Below are 20,780 nucleotides of genomic sequence, written 5' to 3'. Positions count from 1 at the left end.
TAACCATGGGGCCAGTTCAGTCATCTAACAGCCAGCCAGTAACTCTACTTAGCGCTCCTCGGTGTGGCCAGAAGTGCATGGTTTTGCACACTGCTGACCAGTTTGTAGTGGGCCTCACAATCAGCCCAGTGGCAGCCCATTTTGTAGATGAGGAAATAAACTGAGGCAGGGGTTTGGGGGCTGGGACTGGAGGGTAGCTTTTCCAGCTGTGGTGCTGTCTGCCCTGCTCCAGGTTTAAAACAAGGCCTGGAGGCTCCATTGCCTCCAGATAAGTCCTGAGCTGGGGGATTGCTGCTGGCAACTGGAGTTAACGTACAGAATGAGCAGAATGTAACAAGAGCACCAATTTTATATTAAAAATCACACAAATACTACACAGAGAAAATATCCATCAAAATGCTAGTGGAAGTCATCTCCGGAGAAACTTCAAGAGCAATTTTAGCTTAACTGCTTGAATTCCTTTTGCTGTGAGCCTGTTACTACTAATTTAAAAAAGAAAACGTGCCCCGCATAGTTGTATTGTTGGTTTTGTGCGAAGGTGAGAGGTGTCCTGCTGGAGCCCCACCGCCAGCTGGGGACTGGGGATGTCGAGGTTCCTGCTGCTCACTGGAGCACAGCAGCACGAACGAACTGGTGTTTCCCTCAGGATGTCGTCAGCCTTATTGTCAGCAGATGGGCCGAGGCAGGTGACCGATGGACAGATGAGCAGGTAGAGGACAAAGCAGAGCACCTTTCCAGCCAGGAAGGAGCAAGCCTGAGGCCTCCCTCTACGGCCATGTAAGGGCTCAGCTTTGCCAGAAAAGCCATGGCGGCTCTGTAACCATTTTGGGCCAAATGCTTACCAAGTGGGAGCTGAGGGGAAGGGGGTTTCACAAACCGACACCTAGCTGTGCACAGTGGAATTGTGCATGCCAGGGCAGCCTCAGTGACGAGGGACCATCCCAAACAAGAAAAAGCTGAGCTGCAGAGCCAGTCTACTGAAACAGAATTCTGCCGATTTTAGGAAAGTTTTCTGTTGTCGTTGGTTTGCTTTAGGAGACAAAGTCAGGCTATGTATTTTAGGCCAGCCTTGAACTTACTATGTAGCCCACTATGTGATCTTAAAAGTGACAGCAATCCTCCTGCCTCAGCCTCAGCCTCAGCCTCCCAAGTGCTGGGATTACAAGTGCACCGTCATGTTCAGCTTTTTGGGATTTTTTAGAACTCTGGCTGTGTAGTTCAGACAGGCCTCAAGCTCACTGTGATCCTCTTGTCTCAGCCTCCTGAGTGCTGGGATGTTCACCAACATACTGAGCACTTCTGCTAATTTTAAATGGATACAAGGAACACAGTCCTCCACAACTTACCTGTTGGACTTAAAGACTGTATTCACTGATTATAGCACTGACATTCACAATTCTTTTAAGAAACTCTAGTGACCACGGATAAGGCTTACTGGTCAGTATCTTCAGAAAGCTGTAGGTGGCCAGCCTCAAACGCAGCATGAGCACTGAAACCCTCCCTCCCTCCCTCCTCTGAGCCCAGCTGCTGCAGACATTAAATATGGGGCTGTTGTATTCACTTTACTAGAGTTCTATCATGAAGAAATGCCACACTGTGCCCAGTGATTTCCAGCCAGGTGACATCACTGTGCTCCTGTTACCAGATCAGTCCCATAACAAGGAAACACACCAAGTCAAACCCCAAAGGCTCTTCCTTGCTCCCCTGCCTCTCTCTCTTCAACTTACACCACAGGCTGGGCTCCCCCTACTCACTGCGGTCCTTTGGCAAATGGGACCCCTCTGTGTCTGGCACTGCGGGCACCTGCCTGGCAGGTGGTGCTCGCTCTCCTGAAACGTCAGCCACAGCGGACTTGCTAAGTTTACACCTGGGAGAACGTTAAGATTTCTTCATTGCTGCGGTTATGGTGTGGTCCTGTTTCTGGGGAGAAAATTATGTTGCTAGTACATCAGTGTTAGAAACCTACACTCACTAAGTCATACTCCGGAATCTAACACCAGTCTCCTAAAAGCTGGTAGCGACCAGTCTCACAGTCTCTTACTTCTTTCGGAGGCTTGGTGCGATTTCATGTGCCTTTCATGTGCCTTCCACTTCCTAGGTAGGAGACAATACTGGGGGTGGCTGCACCTTGTTCTCTTTCGAAGAGGTGACAAAAAGGTGATGGAAACCTGAGCGGGGAGCTGGAACTGACCAGGTGCTCACCATCCCCAAACTCTACCAGGACAGGGAATGCTTTCATGAGTAATGCAAGAGGCATTTTAACATTACCCACTCCATCCTTAAAGCGATGTATTTGGAAAAAAAACAAACTGGGAAAAACACAATGTAGTATTTATTTTACACAGCTGAGCTGGCATGTGGTGAATGGGCTACCCCACCACAGAAGCAGCTGTCTCTTCTAAAGGAACTCCTTCACTGAAACGCTTTTACATGTTGATTACTCTGGAAAGCTTCTGAACTCTGTTTAGCAGCAGATCTCCTTTCTTGATCGTTTCTTGGTACTGCCAGTTCTTGCTATCAGGTCTATGAATCAATTCCAGAAAAAAATTAAATTATTTCATGTCACATTTCTCCACGACAGTAGCTGACTTGCTTTTCTAAGAAGGCATTTTTTTTTGGTCTTTTTCCTTTTTATCGGTACCGGGGATCGAATTCTGGACTGCCTGCTTGCAAGACAGGCGCTTATGCCGCTGAGCTAAATCCCCAGCCCCTCTAAGAAGGCATTTTAAAGTGCCCCTTCCTGGGACAGTTTAACAGACAATACACAGAATGAAAGTACCTGTTGGTTTCTACTATTTCGTTCACTTTATCTATTTTGCAGTGCAGTCTCCCCGCAGCAATAAACCTTGACAGCTCCCTTCAGAGAAAGAAAAAACTCAGCATTAGCCTCATAAAGGACCCCCAGGGAAACAGGGCACTGAGGTGCAGCTGTATTTCAAGGTAACCCTGTCCCCTGCAGCCTGGGCTGCTGCACACGTGCTGGCGGTGCACGGCCTCTGCTCGGACCCTTGGCTTTCACCCGTGGGATTGGGATGTGTGTGGCTAACGGCCACAGTGCTGTACGGAGAGAGTAACTAGAGATGTCAGGAGGAAGAAGCTAGCAAAGCCCACCAACAAATATGCAGCTCAAAGCAAAGACTCGTAACACCATTCCGCGGCCCAGCTAGGCCTTCGGTCACTGCCCCCCTCTTTTTTTTTTTTTTTTTTTTTGTCTTTTTCATTTTTATCGGTACCAGGGATCGAACTCACGACTGCCTGCTTGCAAGGCAGGCGCTTATGCCACTGAGCTAAATCCCCAGCCCCAGCTCTCAGGGCCAGGCCACTGTGCTACATTGTTCTGCAGAGGCCACACCTCTCCCCAAGCTGTCGCGGAGACTCAGCACCACACTCTAAGCCAGCTATGCTACCTCGTACTGTGTTCCCACACAAACTTCCTGTCCACCTTCCCCGCCACCCCATTGCTGCCTGGCCATGCCTTCGTCTTCTGAACACAAGGCCAGGCCTGGCTCCAGACACAGGCCCCCAGCGTGTGCGTGGAAGAGCCCACAGGGCAGCGCTCAGCGTGGGCCTGAAGCAAGACAGCGCTGTGTCCTCTGCAGGCTCCTTCCGCTACGGTGACCTTTCGTGTGTATCTTCTCTTCCATCTCTGCCTGCGCTACAAAGAAGGCGCATGGAGAAGGGAACATACAAACTGGCTCCACATCTGTGGAACTATCTAGCACTTGGGCGAGAAGCCCCACCACGGGACCAAAGTGACAGCAGCCACTGAAAAACTTCAGGGAGGAAATCTAAAAGCCATCCCTGCAACTGCAGTGCGGTCCCTAAAAGAACTTTTGGCAACAAGTGGTTGTCAGCACTTCCTATCGATTAAGTTCTCCTTAACCTGCTTTTCTCACCTGGCAATAGAAGATGAGGCTCTGAGGAAGCTAGAGATGACACACATGACTATTCTGATAAATAGGAGAAAGAGTTCTTGTTTCCCTGACCTAAAACTGAAGGAGGCACTACAAATGGGAAAATGTAGAAATGCTCACATTTGAGGGCAGCTCTATGGCATAAGTTAACATGAAGCTAAAGCTATGTAAACTTACTGATCAATGAATTCCACACCGACTCCGAAGGCTTCTGCCATGTAGCCGAGGGTCAGTGACCTGTAAGACTCCAGCAGCTGGCTGTAGGCATGGATGCGCATTTCTCTCACATAGTACCGATAATGAGGAGCGAAGAGCCAGTCCTTTTTCATTTCCTGCTCCACAACAGCTGCAACGAGATGACAAGTGACCAGACTCTCCATTGCAAACGGATGGCAGATCAAACCACTCAGCAGCTGCCTGCGTGCAGTGCCCTCCCACCCACAGGCACGCACAGGGCACAGCCATGGCGCTGTGACAGCAGAGGACCCAGCTTCACCGTGAGAGAAGCCTGCCACAGCTGGTGGCCAAGCTGAGACATTAAGAATTCCGCCAGGGGACTTCCTGTGTCCCTACGTAACACTTTTACCCTCTTCTCTTTTACCAAATTCTAACACAGAAACAGAAGGTACAGTGACAAATGAAAAAACACCAGAAAGAGAGATAAATCAGTTCTGTTTTTTTTTTTAGTTCAACTTTTTTCCCATTACTTTTTTTTTCCAAATTAAATAACACATTTTTTAAAAAGTTACAAAACACAAGCAATATAGGGAAATAACCAATGAATCCTCTTGCTGGAAATTAAGTAGTTTAACAAAGCAACTTTAAGACTTGAAGATATATATCTGTAACAAAAAACTAGTAGCTGTGGGCCAGGGATGTAGCTCCATGGAGAAGCAGGAGCCTACCATATGCCAGGGTTCCGGCAGCCCCAGCACAGTAAAAAAACACAGGAACAAAACATGCAGTTGCTTTTAAAAAACAAAAAAAGACAGAGAAAGTTAACAGACTTAACCTAAGAACTCTTATCTTTAAGAAAAGTGACCAGTAGGTTGTTTGCAGGATAGCAAATGGGCAGTCCACACAAGTGCAGACTATTTTACTCATACAGCATTGCTTTAGGGAGGGCACAATACAAAAGACAAGAGCTCTGCTGCCAAAAATAAAACTTCAAAGAACAGAAATGAAGAGTAAGATAATTTGCAGAACCACTGCAAGAAATTTTGTGGAGGTGGAGACCAGGGGCCTCACAGGGCTGAGGCGGCCGGAGAGTGCTGGGGCAGGAAGGCAGAGGCTGACCCAGGAACCGAGGGGCCGATCCCACAGTGTGCCCGGTGGGGGACCTACAAGGACACAGGTGGGCCAGAGACAACGGAGGTGAACAAGGCGGGACTCCCAGGGAGTAACTGTAGTGGGCAGGCCAGAGCAGGCCTGGGTTAGCACTGCTCCGGTGGAAGAGGCGAGCATGGGGCTGGTGCTCTCGGACGTCAGAGTCGATGTCATCCCTGTGTCACCAACAACAAAATGAAGACAGGAGTCAAGGGCAGCAGGGCTGGAGAGAACAAAAGCATGGCACATGGAACCGAGGGGATGAATCATCAAAGCAGGGGGCTGCCTAAAGACACACATCTGGGAACACGTACCCAGTGGGCACTGAAGACAGGAAGTGTGCAGGACGCTAAGTGCACGGGACCTCGGGCCGTTCCTGTCCTCCCTGACCAGCCGGCAGGCGAGGGACAGGCTCTCCCAAGCGCTAGATGCATCCCTTGGGTACATCTCCCAAGAAACAGGAGTGCTCCAAACAGTGTGGAGGACAAACAGTACCAGAGCGGCCTGAGGGGCACACCTGAGGGCACACTGCAGGGCTCAGGTGCCCTGCTAACACTCGGACCAGAAGGCCGACTACAGTGACATAGAACTGTCTTCCAGACTACGCCAACAGGAGGAAAACCTAGGCAGAAAGCAGCATGTGAAACACACTGGCCGTGCGTGTGTGTGTGTGTGTGTGTGTGTGTGTATGTGCACATGTGTGCACGTGTGTGTGAAGTCGCCACACCTGTGTCCTCAGCTGCAGGGTGAGGGCAGCCGCCTCTGGAGAAAGGACGCTGGCCAGGGCAGGCCAGTGAAGGCTCTGTGGGTCCTAGGAACCGGGTCTGTAAAACTATAGATCAGAGAACAAAAGGGCCCGAAGGGCAGACAACAAAACAGTGACCAGTTACTCCCTAAAGTGTGTTGTTTGAGTAAAAGTGTGTACAGATTGGGGAAGCTGGATATAATATTTTCACTTTCTTGGTGTAGTTTTAACTACTAAAAACAATCAGATCACCCGGCAAAGAAGGTGACTTCCTGTTTCAGTTGAAGTATCTTAAAACACATTATCCTGAGAATTTGGGAAAATCTTACAAAACCCAACAAACCCCCATGTCTCACTGTGATCTGCACTGTAGGTCAGTGCTCACTCGGTCATCGACTTTGCTGTCTTCTGCACCTAAAGTACCTGGGACATGTCTCAATGTAATAGATAAACTTTCTGAGCCAGGCACACTGGTGCAGTCCTGTAATCTTCACACTCAGGAGGCTGAGGCAGGAAGTCTGGACCAGCCTGGGCAACACAGTGAGTTCAAGGCCAGCCTGAACTGTACAGTGAGACCCAACACCTGTGCTATGGCACTGGGCAGGCAGAGAAGGCCACGGGCCGGGGAACCCCAGTGGCTGCTGGCACAGGTGCGTCCCAGGAGGAGGGAGGCATGGCTGCCCCTGCAGTGACCAGGATGCTCTGACTCAGTGACCAGGGCTGCACGGCCTTGGCCGTGTACCGGACACCCTGCACTGCGCACCTCAAACCTCCAAATCACGGTTTACAGCCCAAGTTTGCAAAAAGAAAGGGACACGCCATTAGGACTCTGGGCGTGAGAAGGAAGGAGCATGCTCCGAGGGAAAAAGGAAAGGCTCCCCATGTGATTGAGCAGTGACATGGGCCAGGGCAGTTCTGCAACATGGCTGCGGGGCTGAGGCTGGAGACCACCTCCCTGCCCACATCCCCAGGGCGACTGCTTAAACCCCACGGGACAGTCAGAGAATCCACCCTCCCTATAAACTTCAGGAGACCAAGGAGCGGCCCTGAGTGCAGTGGGACACGAGCTGATGCTCCTACGCCATGGTCATTCCAGTCATTCCTAGGAAACCAAGGGCCAAGGAAAGGGGATGGAGAAAAGTCCATCCGCACGGGAGGATGGGTCAGCAAGCTCTGCAGGGACTCAAGGACGCCCCAGACTGTGTCCTCCACCCTTGAGGCCCTGAAAATGATTTGTAGGTCACCATGAAGATTTGCCTACTGCATAAACAGTAACTGTCACTGGATTCGGGACTGAATCTCACTGAAGACACACACAGCCCCCTCGTTTTACAAAGCTTAACACAACCACTGATCGTGTGTGCCTGTGCCCTCTAGGCTCTCAGGGGCAGCCTTCCCATCGCAGGCCTGGCACTGAGCGTCCTCAGGCTCTCTGCACCACCTGGCCATCATGTGGGCTGCTTCCACTCCTTCACACAACACGCTATGCGTGAGCGTCACCCCACTCTGCAGGCTCTGCAGGCTCGTCTGCCGGCCTCCCCCACCCCAGCAGAGGAGTAACCTCCATGAGAAAGCCCCTAGGTCCCCACCGCGTCCCTCATGAAGGGAACGGGCAGCTGTGGTGACTCGAAGGCGACCCAAGGGAACAGCGCTCTACTTACCTAGTGACTGGAAGAAAACCGAGTAGCGGCATTCGTAGAGGGAGAACAGGTACTGCCGCACCGCGGGGAGGCTGTGCAGCACCTCCAGTATCTCTGCTCCCTTAATGACCTATGGGGTTTTCCAGAAACCAAACGGTTAAGTCACTCACATGAGGTTACACGGCACCTGGTTCTCCACGACAGTCAAAACGGAAGTCAAGAGCCAGGTGAAAGACCAGCGTTAAGAAATAGGCAGGTAGACCATGGGGACACGGGGTGCAATCGAGGTGCAATGTTTGCGTGGATCCATCCCCAAAACCCATGTTAGTGAATGTTTTCAAAACTGACGTGTTTTCTAAATAATAAAACGAATCAGGCCCATCCTTTCGTGATCCTGGTGTGGCCAGTTACCTTCTCCCTGAGGTCCGGCCTTTCTAAGGCAATCATGCTGACGTAGACGGTATAGGTCACGAACGTCTTGTAGTCCATGAGTTCGTAAGAAGTAAATGTCGAAACAGTGTCCAGGAAGAGCTCAGCTGCCTGTTTGAAGTCTCGGATGGCCACGCAGTAAAGACCCTGGTACACTTTGAGGCGGTTCCTCCTGTCCCAGTCTCCTCCTTCCTCAATTAAGCTATGAAACAGAGTAAAGTCACAACTTGGGAAATCAATGCTGCAAAATCTGCAACAACTTCGACAATCAAGTATTTTACTGAACTCCATCAACTGTCTTACTGAACCTAACAGCTGTGAATGAAAGAAAATAGGCAAATCAGTTCTCACTAACAGCACTGTGTCAGGGGACAGAAGCCCTCTCCACTGGAAAATACCTTTTGGCCTTTTCTGTGTTCCGTGTGATAAGATCATTATCCATGTAAAACAGACCGATCCTCAGGAGATAGAATACAATATCCAGCCGGTGACCGAGGGCCACGGTTTTGTCGTAAGTCTTTCGAAAGGCTGTCAGAGCTCCCTCCTGCCAAAAGAGTTAAGCACAATGGTGAAGGCCACAAGACGCCCACCTGGGGTTCTCTTCCACGAGCTGGGGAGCAGCAGCAGAGATAAAACACAACAGTCAGGAAATGCTGATTGTTCTTTCCACTTATAAAGAAATGCCTGGTGTTTGCTTATATTCTAAGAAACGACGTGAGAGAACCAGGGATCATTTTCTTACACTGGTAAAGCTACTCTTTGTCTCACATGGTCAGTGGTTTGGCGACTGCTTCCAAGTAACTTTAGTGTAAATTATCCATTACTGTCATTCTAAAACTAATGGGAATGTCATTTCAGTCAGTAATTCTTAGACTACAACTAAATATGTAAATATATGTTTCCGACTCAAAGCATAGTGGAATAAAATGATCCTAATGTTTTACTACAGAACATGAATAAAATCACTTGTTTATACTTGGTACTTCCCAGAAGCTGGGTTGGCCGGTTTGTTTGTTCTTTGTTTTTTAGAGACAGAGTTCTCTGTGTAATCCAAGATCCTCCTGCCTCAGGCTCCTGAGTGCTGGGATTTGTGTCACTACACCCCGCTTGGTTTATTTTATGAATTAGTTCTGCTTTAGATCATGAGATTAAAGTACTATCCTCCACTAAAAGAAACCAGGGACCGTTAACTGGCAGGTTTGTGACATCCAGTGGCATCAAAAAATAAACCAGATCCTGTCAAAAGGACAAAGAAGTTTCTACCAACAAGTTTGCAACAACTGCAAAAGAATAAAAACTATAAGTGATGATAACACAATAAAAACCCATGAAAGTCTAGTAGGTGTTTAGTAATAACCTTTTTGTAGGGTACTCGGAATCGAACTCAGGACCTCGTGCTTGCCTGGTAGGCACTGTCTGCTGAGCTATATGCTAGCATAACATTTTTATTTAAAAAGAATAAAAAAGGGACCATTCTTTTAAGGAGAATGATAATCACTTACCAGTCCAATGATTTAAATACAGAATTAGCAGAAATTGTAATTTTTCTCATTAATTTTATAACAAGAAATACAAAAACAATAATTTTATCAAATTTATTCAATACAAGAACCAAGTGGCTGCAGTGACAGCTGCTCCAGTGATGCTCTGGACAGCACACACATAGAAAGGCTGCCTAGGCGATGCTCAGGGTGAGCTGCTCCGTGGTTAACAAACCCAGAAGGCTACACACAACCACTCTGCAGCTTGTCAGTGCTGACTCCAGCATGCTCTTACTGGAATTCACACCTAAGTCAACAGCCTTCAGTCTGCCATTCACATATTCCTTACTCTAAGACCCAAATCATACAAATCTACAGCCTAAAAGTAAATCAAAACTATTATATTTCACTTTCCCGCATTTTCCAGATCTTCATGATGACCAAACCTTACATTGATAATGACAAGAAAAACACCTGTTTTAAATTTGAATAGTAACGACATTTAAGCACTTATTGGTATAAACCTTAAATCTCAGTTCTTTGCCTTTATCGTTGTCAGCATTAAGTGGAAACCACCACTATCCCTGTTTGACAGATGAGAAAACTGAAGGTTCTGTAAATCACAATTACTCGGGCTGGAAACAAAAGTCAGGTAATTTGATCCAAGAACTTACACTGCTTAATTTTGTATACCAACACTGTATCATCCTACGTCTAAATCCTTAAGGCTAATACTACTTAAAATTAGAATATTTAGAGCCCACCCTCTTAAACAATTACACAACTACTGAATTAAAAATGTTAAAAGACCCAGGACTGGCAGCACACAGGAGGCAGAGGCTAAATGACTGCTTGAGTTTTCTGCCAGCCTGGGCCACATATCAAGACTGGCACAAGCGAAAACCCCAGGACTGGTGAATGCCACAAAACACACACAGTATGGTAAAACAGAAGCTGCTTACTGTCCCAGCAGTCTCACTTCATAGATTAATTGGTATCCTAGGAAAATACTCACATATGCACATAGGGAGACTCAAGCTTTTTCATTTTTTTTGCAACAGTATCAGCAGTTAAAGCAAAAGCAGCTGAACAACGTTCACATCCATCAACAGCTAGCCAAGCTACAGAAGACATACACTGGACACACACACTACAGAAGGCATAGTCTACACTCGAATACCAGGCACCGGTTAACCAGAATAAGCAAGATCTTCATAGGCTGACAAGGAAAGTCTCCTCAAATATAATGCCAGGTGCGCACGGTAAACAGGACCTACCTGAGAATATTAGGATCCTAGGTATGTTTCAAAAATGTTTTTCAATACTACTCATTTACTACAGGGCATATATATACATATATACACAAACAAATAAAAGCACAATAAAAGAACTAGTGCGGTTACCCCCAGCAATGTAAGGAGTAAAGATCAACATTACTTTTAGTTGCTACTAGTGCCAATTCTTAAAACGCACCACCACTAGAGCTGCTGAGGATGAACCCCGGTTTTGCGAAAGCAACAAATGAATAAAAACCTCTGCCCGTGCAGTTATGCTTTCAGGGAGAGGAGAGCGAAAACAACCTGGCTCTCCGAGACAACTCTGGGTTACTTCTTTGCTCCTCGGTGCAGGACTCGCTAGTTCATGCAAGCACGACCACCCTCAGAAAGTTACAGTCCAGTCGAACCTAACCCAGTATTAATTAGACTCCAGAAGCGGACCTGGCGCTCACCTTGTCCCCGATCCGGCAGAGGTACTCGGCCTTTGCCATCATCGCGTCTCGAATCTCACTCTCGCCAAGATTTTTTTCTGCATCTTCTAGCTCCTCGTCCAAGCGTTTCAACTCTTCTTCGTTCGCCTTCTTCATCTTGCTGACCAGGTCCGCGTCTACCTGCCAGTCCAGCGCCTTGCACAGGGCTTCGTAGTACGGGGCCATGTCTGGAAGCCAGAAGCAGGGGTGTCGGGGTTAAGGCGCCCAAATCTTGGGGCGCTCGTCGCCCGCCTCCCCGCCCCGCCGATCCTCGCCCCACCCCGCCGCAGGGGTCCCCGAGGGGCCGACGCCCCTGCCCGGGAGAGGCCGCGGGACCCGCAGGCTGCGCCCACCGACGGCCTAGGCCGCTGACTAGGCGCTCACTGTTGTCGCGCACGGCCGCCATCAGCTCGTCGCGCACCGCCGCATCCCCGCGGTGTTCCGGCAGGCTCAGCAGAAAGCGCAGCTGCGCGATGCGCAGGTCGGGGTTCTTGGGCAGACCCTCTTCCTCCAGATTCTCCAGCGGCATCGCGGCGGCGCGGCGACTACAGTTAGGTAGCACACAACCCGGCTTCCTACAGACGGTAGCGGAAGCGGGAGGAGTCGACGAGGGCGCTCCGGGCCACCTCCGGCCCACCTCCGGCCCGGCTTCCGGTCACATCCCGACCACCGCCGCCGCCGGCGCCCTCTACCGTACACTTTCGTAATCGCCTCTTCCCGGCCGGAGCGCTTGCGCCCCCGCGTGGCAACCAGCGGTTTTACCTCGTCCAAGCAACTGCAGGCGAGGGCAACCAACTTCAAAGTCTGAATGCTTGAATCTATTTTTAGCTATTTTTACTTGTCATTGCGTTAGTAATTCAAAAGAGCTGGCAAGCTTTTAAAATATTGAAAATATAATAAGCGTGATAGTAATGATAAAAACAACCACCACATTGCGAAATACCCTTATTTTAATCCTTTTAATACTGTGAAGTAGTGCTGTAAGCCTTTTTTTTTGGATCGATCTCACAGCTTCGCACACGGCATTATCACTTCCTTCACACACAAACCTTTACACGCCAGCAGTTCCAAATCCTTTGCTCCTTTCTATACAGATGCTTCGGAACTGGGAATGGTTGCACAAAAGCTCTTCCGGCCGTAATTTCCTTTTATGATTCTATTAGGAGTGACCTTAGGCTAACCACTGTGTTCATTTTCCTAGTATGAAAACCTTCGAATGCATAAATCGTTTTACATTTTGAGGTTTTCTTCTCATCATGAATTTCCATGCAAGAATAATATACAATGGAAGAAAAAGTTTTGCGACTTTTGAATATTTCCTGTCAAATTGTTTCCCAAAAGAGAAGAATCAGGTGACTCAGCCACTGAAAAAGCTGGGACTCTCACATCTCACGGGCATTAACCATTGCTAAATTTAAAAATATATGATTTTGTACAAAGTAAGTAAGCATCCTGAAGATAATTAAAATGATAGAAAAATATAAAGAACCCAGAAAAATAACTTGCATTTCACCACTGTTAAACTTTGCTGAAAAACTTTCTAAGTATCTTTCATTTATTTATTCAGCAAACATGATTACGTGAATACAAACTACTAGATACCAACTTAGGCATTAGAGAGATAGCAATGAAGACTACAAGGCCTCTGTCTTGGGAAATCACCTTGTATAGAAGCACCTGCATAAAAAGCTGCCTACCAATATTTACAGGATCTTTCCACACTTGCACTAAATTTTTAAATTATTTTGTGTATTCCACCATGCTCTGTGACCATCTTGCCATATTAATAAATATAGACTGACCTTTAGAATGCTGCTGTGTTATGTGTCAACATTTCACCCATCTGTATTCATGATGATCAGTATTGATTGTTGACTTGATTGGCTTGAGAGAAGCCAGGCAGATTAGTAAAGCACAATTCTAGGTGTGTCTGGGTGGGCCATGGGGCATGACCTTGGTTGAGGACTGTTCTGGCTCCTGGTCCCTTCTGTGACTCTTCCTCTGCTCTCTGCTTCCTAAACACCATGAATCGTGAGCAGCTCTGCTTGGCCACACCCTTCTACCATGATGTTTCTGTTTTGGAGCTGCCCACCATGGAGTGAACCTTCTGAAACTGTGAGCCAAATTAAACTTCTTCTCCTGTAAGATTCAAGTGTCAGGGATTTTGTCCCAGCAATGGAAAAACTCATCAATACAACCCCTAACTGGGACTGTGTTCATGTTTTCACTCTTATGAATGCTGCAGTGGCAATTACCTGTGTGCATTTGTATTTTCATACTTGAGTAATTATTTCTTAACAAGTTCAATTACTAAATAAGAAGGCAGAAACATTTGAATGTTGATATATTCTGCAAATATTATACAATTTATTTTTGCACAAATAATATATGTTTACCTTTCCAGCAATAGTGAACTGATAGAAGCACCAAAGGGGAGAAAAAGCACTATCCTTCCTTCATCCACTGCATGGTACTTGGCTGATGCACCTAATAATCATCCACCCTAATCCTGGCACCCTTAATTCTAGCATTGCACCATGAAGCAATCACATACTCTAAATTCAGTCATCTCTCAAAAAACCTGTCCTATGACTTCATGAGGCTTTGGGGAAACATCTAGACACAAGCCATAACATTCTGCCTTTGGATCCCCAAAAACTCATGCACAGCCCTTTGTGGAAAAAGCCATCTTCAAGATTTGCCAGACAGTTTCAGCATTACTGAAAAATCCAAATCTGAAGTCTTGGGCTTCAGGAGATTTAAGGCAAACTCTTAGTTGTGAGTCCCTGTACAAACAAAAAGAAAGTTAAACACTTCCAACATTCAATGGCACAAGTTTGACATTTCCATTCCAAAAGGTACAAAGAGGGGATACAAAGGAATGGGAACAAAGCAAATACAAAATCAGCAGGGCAAACCCGGAGTCCTATAATTCCATGTCCAGCATCCACGCCAATCTGTGGCAAGATGTGAACTCCAAAGGGCTTAGGTGGCTCCATCCCTACAGCACTTCCAGTGGTTGTAATCCCACAGCTTTTCTCCTGGCCCTGTCCTGCCCTGTCCTGGTGGGTGTCCTCATACAATCCACATTCCTGGCCTCTCCAAACTTCTGGGGTCTGTACTGCACCTTTAGCTCCACGCTTAGAGCTTCACACACTGCCCTCTCGGGGACAGACTTCCTGGCCTCCCAGGCCTTCTTCTGAAGCCTTCCCGAACCCACCACTCTTGCATTCTGCATACAACTAAAACCAGCACCACAAGGACAACGCCAAAGTCTGCTGCCAGCTGGAGCCATAGCAGGCTTTCCTCTCTCTTGGCTGTAGGGTTCAACAAACTGGATCACTGGCATCCTGAATCCAATTCTGCGGAGCAAATTCTGTGTGTTACCACTGTTCTGAAACATGATACTCTGGGGCTGTCTTCTCAAAGCAAAGTCTTTTTACCTTTGCAATTCTGAGGCTGCAAATGCTGAAGTCCTGCTGGTTCTTACAGTGCCCTCAGGCCATCTTTTTTGTTGTCTTCCTCTGAAGTATTTGACTTATTCTTGTTAGTTTTTTCAGTGACCAGTTCCTCCCCTGCATTCCCTCCATCTCTGCAGTCCACAATTATACTGGACTTTCCTTTCTGACCAAACTCTCAACATTTTAAAGCATTCTGCTGAGCTCTCTGTTCTTTATTCTCAACATAAACCTGGCTAGACACCCCCACACCATGCCACAGCCTCAACATGAGACTGCCTTGAAATTCCGTTTACAGAATTAATTAGTGTGCTGCCCTTAACCTCAGTCTCAGGCAATGTCTCTGGAATGGAGAGAAATACAGACACACTTTATACCAAGCCATAACACACATCATTTGGAGTCCAGCAACCAATGCAGTCCTTCTCAAGAGACCTCCCAAGCCTGGTCTTTACCAGCATCATTTCCATCAGTATTGTTGTCTTCTGAGCTCTGACCAGATTCTCCCATCAAGCGTGGCCTAAGCTATTCCAGATCTACTTTTTCAGCCAACATCTCAGAATCTTTCCAAGTTCTTTCTATAAGCCTGACCCAAAAGCTCCTGAACCACATGATCAGGCACAGTCATAGTAGCAATCCTACTTCCCTTGTACCAAATTTTTTCTTAATTACTGTTTTCTCATTGCTAGGACAAAATCCCCCACACTCAAAGTTCAGGGAGGAAAGGTTTATTTAGCTCACGACTTGAAGAAGTTTTAGTCCAGTCAGCTAGCTCCAGGGCGGGGCGGCAAGGCAGAGGGGCACCACAGAGGGCAACAGTTTGTGGCAGGTAGAAAGTAGGAAGCAGAGCAAGCAAGGGACCTTAATAGCATCTTTCCTGCCCCTTTTATATCACATCTAGCTACCAGGATTAGGGTGAAACCAAAACGATCAGGAGACCAATGTAGTACTTGCACACCTTAATCCAAGCATCATCCTTTCTACATCCACCTACCTCGGATAGAGCTCCATAGAGGACTGTGTGAGGCTTTGGGGGAACATCGAGACAGAGCTGTAGCACCTGCCTTGCCAAAATATTTATCAGTGAGCACTGCTAACAGGACTCTTGTTCCTTTCCCTTAGGGTTTCATTACTAGTGAGGTTGAATTGTTTTCCACATTTGCACATCACACATGTGTTTCTCTGTAGGATCTTTCCTCTCCCATTCATAAGCAGTCATGGTATTTCAGGATAGCAACTTCGTAGCTTGTTGCACTGTTTCTCCTAGACAGATGTATGTCCTAATATAGATTCATAATCAGATTAAGGCTGCAGCCAGGGGACCTAATTTAGACACATCTTGTGATTTGTCACTGTCCCGGGTACAAATGACCCAGAGGCCAAGTACAGCCCACTGTCTTTTTTCCTTGCTTCCTAGCACCATTACCATTGATTGCTGAGAAATCAATCCAGCCCTAAATGTTGCTGTGATTTAGTTCCTGGGTTGATCCAAGCATCTCCTCCATCTGCATTGACAGCACCTCGTTACTGAACAGCAAATCACCGGCTGCATCAGTCTCCTTAGCCATTAGCTCGCTTTGCCTCCATTAACTCCGTCCACAAGGACCCCGTCCTGAGCTGAAGTCTGGGGGTCTGCGTCTAACACATGTGCTCTCTAAGAAATCCTGGGGCCTGCGGATTTAGCTCAGCGGCATAAGCGCCTGCCTTGTAAGCAGACAGTCGTGAGTTCGATCCCTGGACCGATAAAAAGGCAAAAAAAAAAAAAAAAAAAAAATCCTGGCCCGTGGGCGTTAGTGTTGATGAAAAGAGCTAAGTCCACGCGTGTCTTCTTCGCGTGTTCTGATCCCCGGGTTGGTTCCTAAGCCTCAGGGTCTGGGCAGGTTCTCCCAGAGCCTGCTCCCCCGGGGAAGGAGCAGTGCCTCCGAGTTAGGGGCCAGAACGGCGGATGGGGCGCACGAAGACCCCAGGAACTGCACGGAAGCTCCTGGGAGGCGCCGTCCGGGCGGCGGGCAGAGGGGCTGCTGGGCCGGAGGGGTCACTCGCGAGCGCCTCCCGGAGGAGCCTCTGTGTTCTCGGCCAGGAGAGCAGCACGCACCGCCTGGCCTGGGGAACCGCGGGTAGGGCCGGGTCCGCTGCCTCCCGCACCTCCTCCTCCTCCTGCCTCAGCGACTGAGCACAGGGCTAACATTGTGGGCATGCTTTCTTTTAAAATGTGCATGCTTGCTATCCTCACAATAAATGCTAGTTACAGCCTCACAGTGAATTTCTGCTCGCGGGAAAAATAATTTAGTGAACTTTAACGAGAAGAACCACATATTAACCCTCTGATCCGGCACTTCAATTTCTGACAGCTTACTCTGCAGATAGACCTCCAGCAATGCAAAAAGTAAACATACATCAGGTTATTCACTGCAGCTGTGTTTGACACTGTAAAATACCTGAAATAACATAGGTGCTTAAATACAGGAGAGCGACTGGACAAAATATGATACTGAAAGCTGAGCGTGGTGGCGCACATCTGTCATCTCATCATTTCCAAGATTGAGGCAGGCGGATCATTGCAAGTTCCAGACCAATCTAGGCTACAGAGTGAGCCCAAGGCCAGCCTGAACTGCATGGGGAGACCCTGTCTCAATAAAAACGAAACAAAACAAAACAAAAAAAACAAATCTTTTTTTTTTTGTTTTGTTTTGTTTTTGTTTTTTGGTACCTGATACATAGTGGAACATTATGCAGCTGTGAGAAAGAAGAAAGAAATTCTTTATAAGCTGATACAGAGTCGTTGCCAGATGTCCAAGCTACTATTTAACAACTAAAATGATAAAGGAGGCTAAGGGCAGAGGCCCCAGACAAGACATAAATTCAGGGCTGGGGCTGAAGCTCAAGGACAAAGCACTTGCTTAGCACTCATGAGGTCCTAGGGTTCGTCCCTAGCATGATGGAAGGAAGGAAAAGAGAAGAAAGGAAAGGAAGAGTCTCTATTTTCTGGAATCCTTAGCCCAGCTGAGTTCCAATAGGTAGCATGCAAATTGTAACTTCTTCTTACTATGAAGTTAGAGAAACAATCTTGGATACTTTTTTTTTTTTTTTTTTGTCTTCTTAAGACAGGGTCTCGCTATGCAGTTCAGCCTGGCCTTGGGCTTACTTTGTAGCCCAGGCTGGTCTCTAACTTGGAATGATCCTCCTGCCTCAGCCTCCCGAGTGCTGGGATTACAGGAGTGCACCACCACCCTTGGCAATTTTGGATACATTTAAACAGCACTGTCAGCTACCAAAAGATCCCACAAAGCTCAAATGATGTAAGTCACACCCGAAAGCTTAAATATCTCATGGTTTCTCTTATATGAGAAAAAAATTAAAAGCATACATATATAGATAGAGAAATAGAAGATAAACATGAAGTAGGGAGAAGTGCAAATAATTCCCTAAATTCCCTGTTCCATTGTACCAAGAATATTTTAACAGGTATGCTAATTCGTTTCATTTATGCTACTAGCTTCTCTCAGCTCACTAAAAGAAAATTTTGTGTTATTGTGTTTGTTTCTTCTTTGTAAGGCAGAATCTTTTTAGCTGTAACTACTTTGAAGATAATGATGCACACTGTATTAACTTGTTCTTCTCTTATTAGTTTGTTATGAAATTTGTTTTAGTTTTTCGTAAAATAAGGAAGAGTAAAAAGGAGACGGGAACCTTGGGAAAAATTCTACAGCGAACCTTAAACAGCCACTACCCCATCGCAGGAGGCGTCCACCGCCTGGCTCCCCGCCCTCCACTACCCACCCCCCTCGCGGCGCGAGGCTTTCTCTGGGCTTCAGCTGGCGGGCGGGGGTGGGCTCTCCGCTCCCTGCCCCAGGCCGGCGGGGAGGCTGCAGCACCGAAAAGGTCCGGCAGAGGGCGGCAGTGCACGCCGGCCCTGGAGCCGCGGAGGGCGGGGTGGGGAGAGGGAGCCAGGCGCTCTCTGCACCACGCACCTGGCGCTTCCTGAGCATGGCAGGAAAGAGGGCAGGAGGAAATCCTGCAGAGGAAGACCGAGGAGTCTTTACTACAAATGCAGACAAAGGACCTCAATCCTAGTTTTGGACCTGGACGTGGACCCTAGTCTAGTGTCAGTCAGACCCTGAGGTGGACCCTCGTGTCAGTGAGACCCAGAGGAAGACCCAGGTTTTGGACCTGGACGTGGATCCCGGTGTTGGACCCGGAGATGGACCCCGGTGTCAGTCAGACCTGGAGGTGGACCCTGGAGTCAGTCAGACCCGGAGGTGGACTCTGGTGTTGGACCCAGAGGTGGACCCCGGTTTCTGACCCGGAGGTGGACCCTGGTGTCAGACCCAGAGGTAGACTCTGGTTTCAGACCTGGATGTGGACCCTAGCGTCAGTCAGACCCGGCAGTGGACCCCGGTGTCCGACCCCTGGAAAAAACCCCAGCTCATCATTACTTCCCAATCAGGGCCACACTGCAGGGCTGGGCCCCCTGAACCCCACTCCTCACCGCAGCAGGCAGGGATCTGGCTCACAGCACAGGCAAATCTCAAACATCCTCAGCACAGCTCCCTGGCGATGGGTTTCCCGAGGGGGCTCTGGTGCCCCCCGTGAGGTGGCTTTAAGTAATACCTGACTGACTCAGCACCAACCTGAAAGGCCCCTCAGGAATCACAGGAACTCAGAGACAGCAGACCCTGGACCGTGGCTGCACCTACAACCTCATGACTTCTTCAGGTCTGATTTCCTTGGTAAACCACACTACCATGTTTACAAGGAAACCTTTTTCCTGCTTTATGTTTCTCTTAGCCGAATCCTAGTGATCCAGGCGCTGGACCATCTGGGAGCCCAGGCTGCTGCGGTTCCATCACCAAGCATAGCACACTCAGGTCTGTCCCAGCCCGCAGCTCCCTGTGGAAGGCTAGGCTGCCAGCGGAGGTGCACAGTTGGGGAAAAGCTGGTCCCCGGCCACACTGCCAAGGGTGTGTGGCTCCCGCCCCTGCCTCTGTCTGCTCTGCTCCCTGCTTGCTCCCCTGTTCTGCTCAACAGCCAGGCCAAGGGACTGAGACCCCTGAAACTTCCATCCAGATGAGCCTTTGCCCTAGTACATTGCCCACAGCAGGGCTCTGCCACAGCAGGGCCAAGCCCAGGGCCAGGCAGACGCCAGCCTGGCAGCCTGTGAGGCCGAGGCTGTGTGTTTCCATTCTGTCCCCAAATGGCGGAGGCCCCCATGCAGCCCGCAATGTGTGTTTTGACCTCTCTCCCTCTTCACCTGAAGCTGCTGATACTCTCACGACCCCACTGCCTTCCTTTGACCCTGCTCACCTCCCAGTCCCCACTCTCGAGTCCTGAGGGGTGTGGGCTGGGGGACACCCTCCCACCCTGCCAGCCTGGAGAGGCCCCACCAAACTTGAGCGCTGTACCTACTCTGTGTTTCCAAGGCCCGGAGAGGCTGAGCTCCGTGGCCAAGGCCACGGCTGCTGCCCACCACAGCGGGACCCACGTGCTGCCAGCCTGCTTCTTTGCTGTTCCGCATCCGTTATCAGACACTCACCCACACTCTCCACACACTGCACACAGCTGTGAGGGTGCTCGCCACCCAGGCAGCGCCCAGCCCCGCCTGCACTTCCCCACAGTGCACCCTGGCCTCAGCCTCTAGGGAGCCTCTTCTGGTGTCCACCTGGGGTTTCTTTCACACCCAAGTCTTATCTTTTGTGGCTGTTGTTGCACTTTGCCAATAATTTAAATGACAGCTGCTGTGACTTCTCATGAAGGCCTAATTTAGGATGTGTAGTTGACAACCAGCTCACCCAAGTATGTCACAGACCTGGGCTGCAGACATCTGTGTTTCTCCCTGTCCTTCTCCCTGGTGACTTTGCCAGCCTGTCTGGAGGACGCACCCTCTACATTTCATATAACGACTCCTAAGTCTTCTTTTCCACCTCAGCAGCAGTCCAAGGGCCCCTCACCTGCAGCTGGGGACTGTGTAATGGACTCTCAACCTGGTCTGCACAGGGACCACTGTCTACTGAGCTCCAGAAGGTCCACAGAGCCCTCTGCC

At 48.6% G+C, this 20,780-nt stretch overlaps 1 protein-coding gene across 2 annotated transcripts; it reads right to left on the bottom strand.

Annotated features, from left to right (window-relative positions):
* Window positions 1-2,314: 2,314 nt before the first annotated feature.
* Psmd6 (proteasome 26S subunit, non-ATPase 6) lies at window positions 2,315-20,270 on the bottom strand. Of its 2 annotated transcripts, none has more exons than XM_063257142.1 (8): window positions 20,147-20,270; window positions 11,265-11,470; window positions 8,453-8,598; window positions 8,037-8,256; window positions 7,647-7,755; window positions 4,092-4,260; window positions 2,780-2,857; window positions 2,315-2,523 (listed from the first exon to the last, which is right to left on the bottom strand). In XM_063257142.1, exons 1-8 carry the CDS (start codon window positions 20,253-20,255, stop codon window positions 2,427-2,429), a joined length of 1,134 nt encoding a protein of 377 aa, XP_063113212.1. In that variant the 5' UTR covers window positions 20,256-20,270; the 3' UTR covers window positions 2,315-2,426. The 2 variants fall into 2 exon arrangements, with proteins under 2 accessions (XP_063113212.1, XP_003480192.1); XM_003480144.5 differs by lacking the exon at window positions 20,147-20,270 and adding an exon at window positions 11,667-11,890.
* Window positions 20,271-20,780: the final 510 nt, after the last annotated feature.

This window comes from Cavia porcellus, unplaced genomic scaffold, assembly GCF_034190915.1.
Source record: "Cavia porcellus strain 051 isolate PalLab524CR breed Dunkin Hartley unplaced genomic scaffold, mCavPor4.1 scaffold_10, whole genome shotgun sequence".
NCBI lineage: Eukaryota > Metazoa > Chordata > Mammalia > Rodentia > Caviidae > Cavia > Cavia porcellus.
The sequence above is the reverse complement of the archived record's forward strand: the minus strand, read 5'-3'. Positions and strand labels throughout refer to the sequence as shown.

Coding starts and splice junctions, on each gene's coding strand:
- Psmd6 (XM_003480144.5), bottom strand. CDS start 11,811: ATGCCGCTGGAGAATCTGGAGGAAGAGGGTCTGCCCAAGAACCCCGAC. Junction 11,471..11,666: donor GGCGGCCGTGCGCGACAACA/GTGAGCGCCTAG, acceptor TCTGGCTTCCAG/ACATGGCCCCGTACTACGAA. Junction 2,524..2,779: donor GAAATAGTAGAAACCAACAG/GTACTTTCATTC, acceptor ATTGATTCATAG/ACCTGATAGCAAGAACTGGC.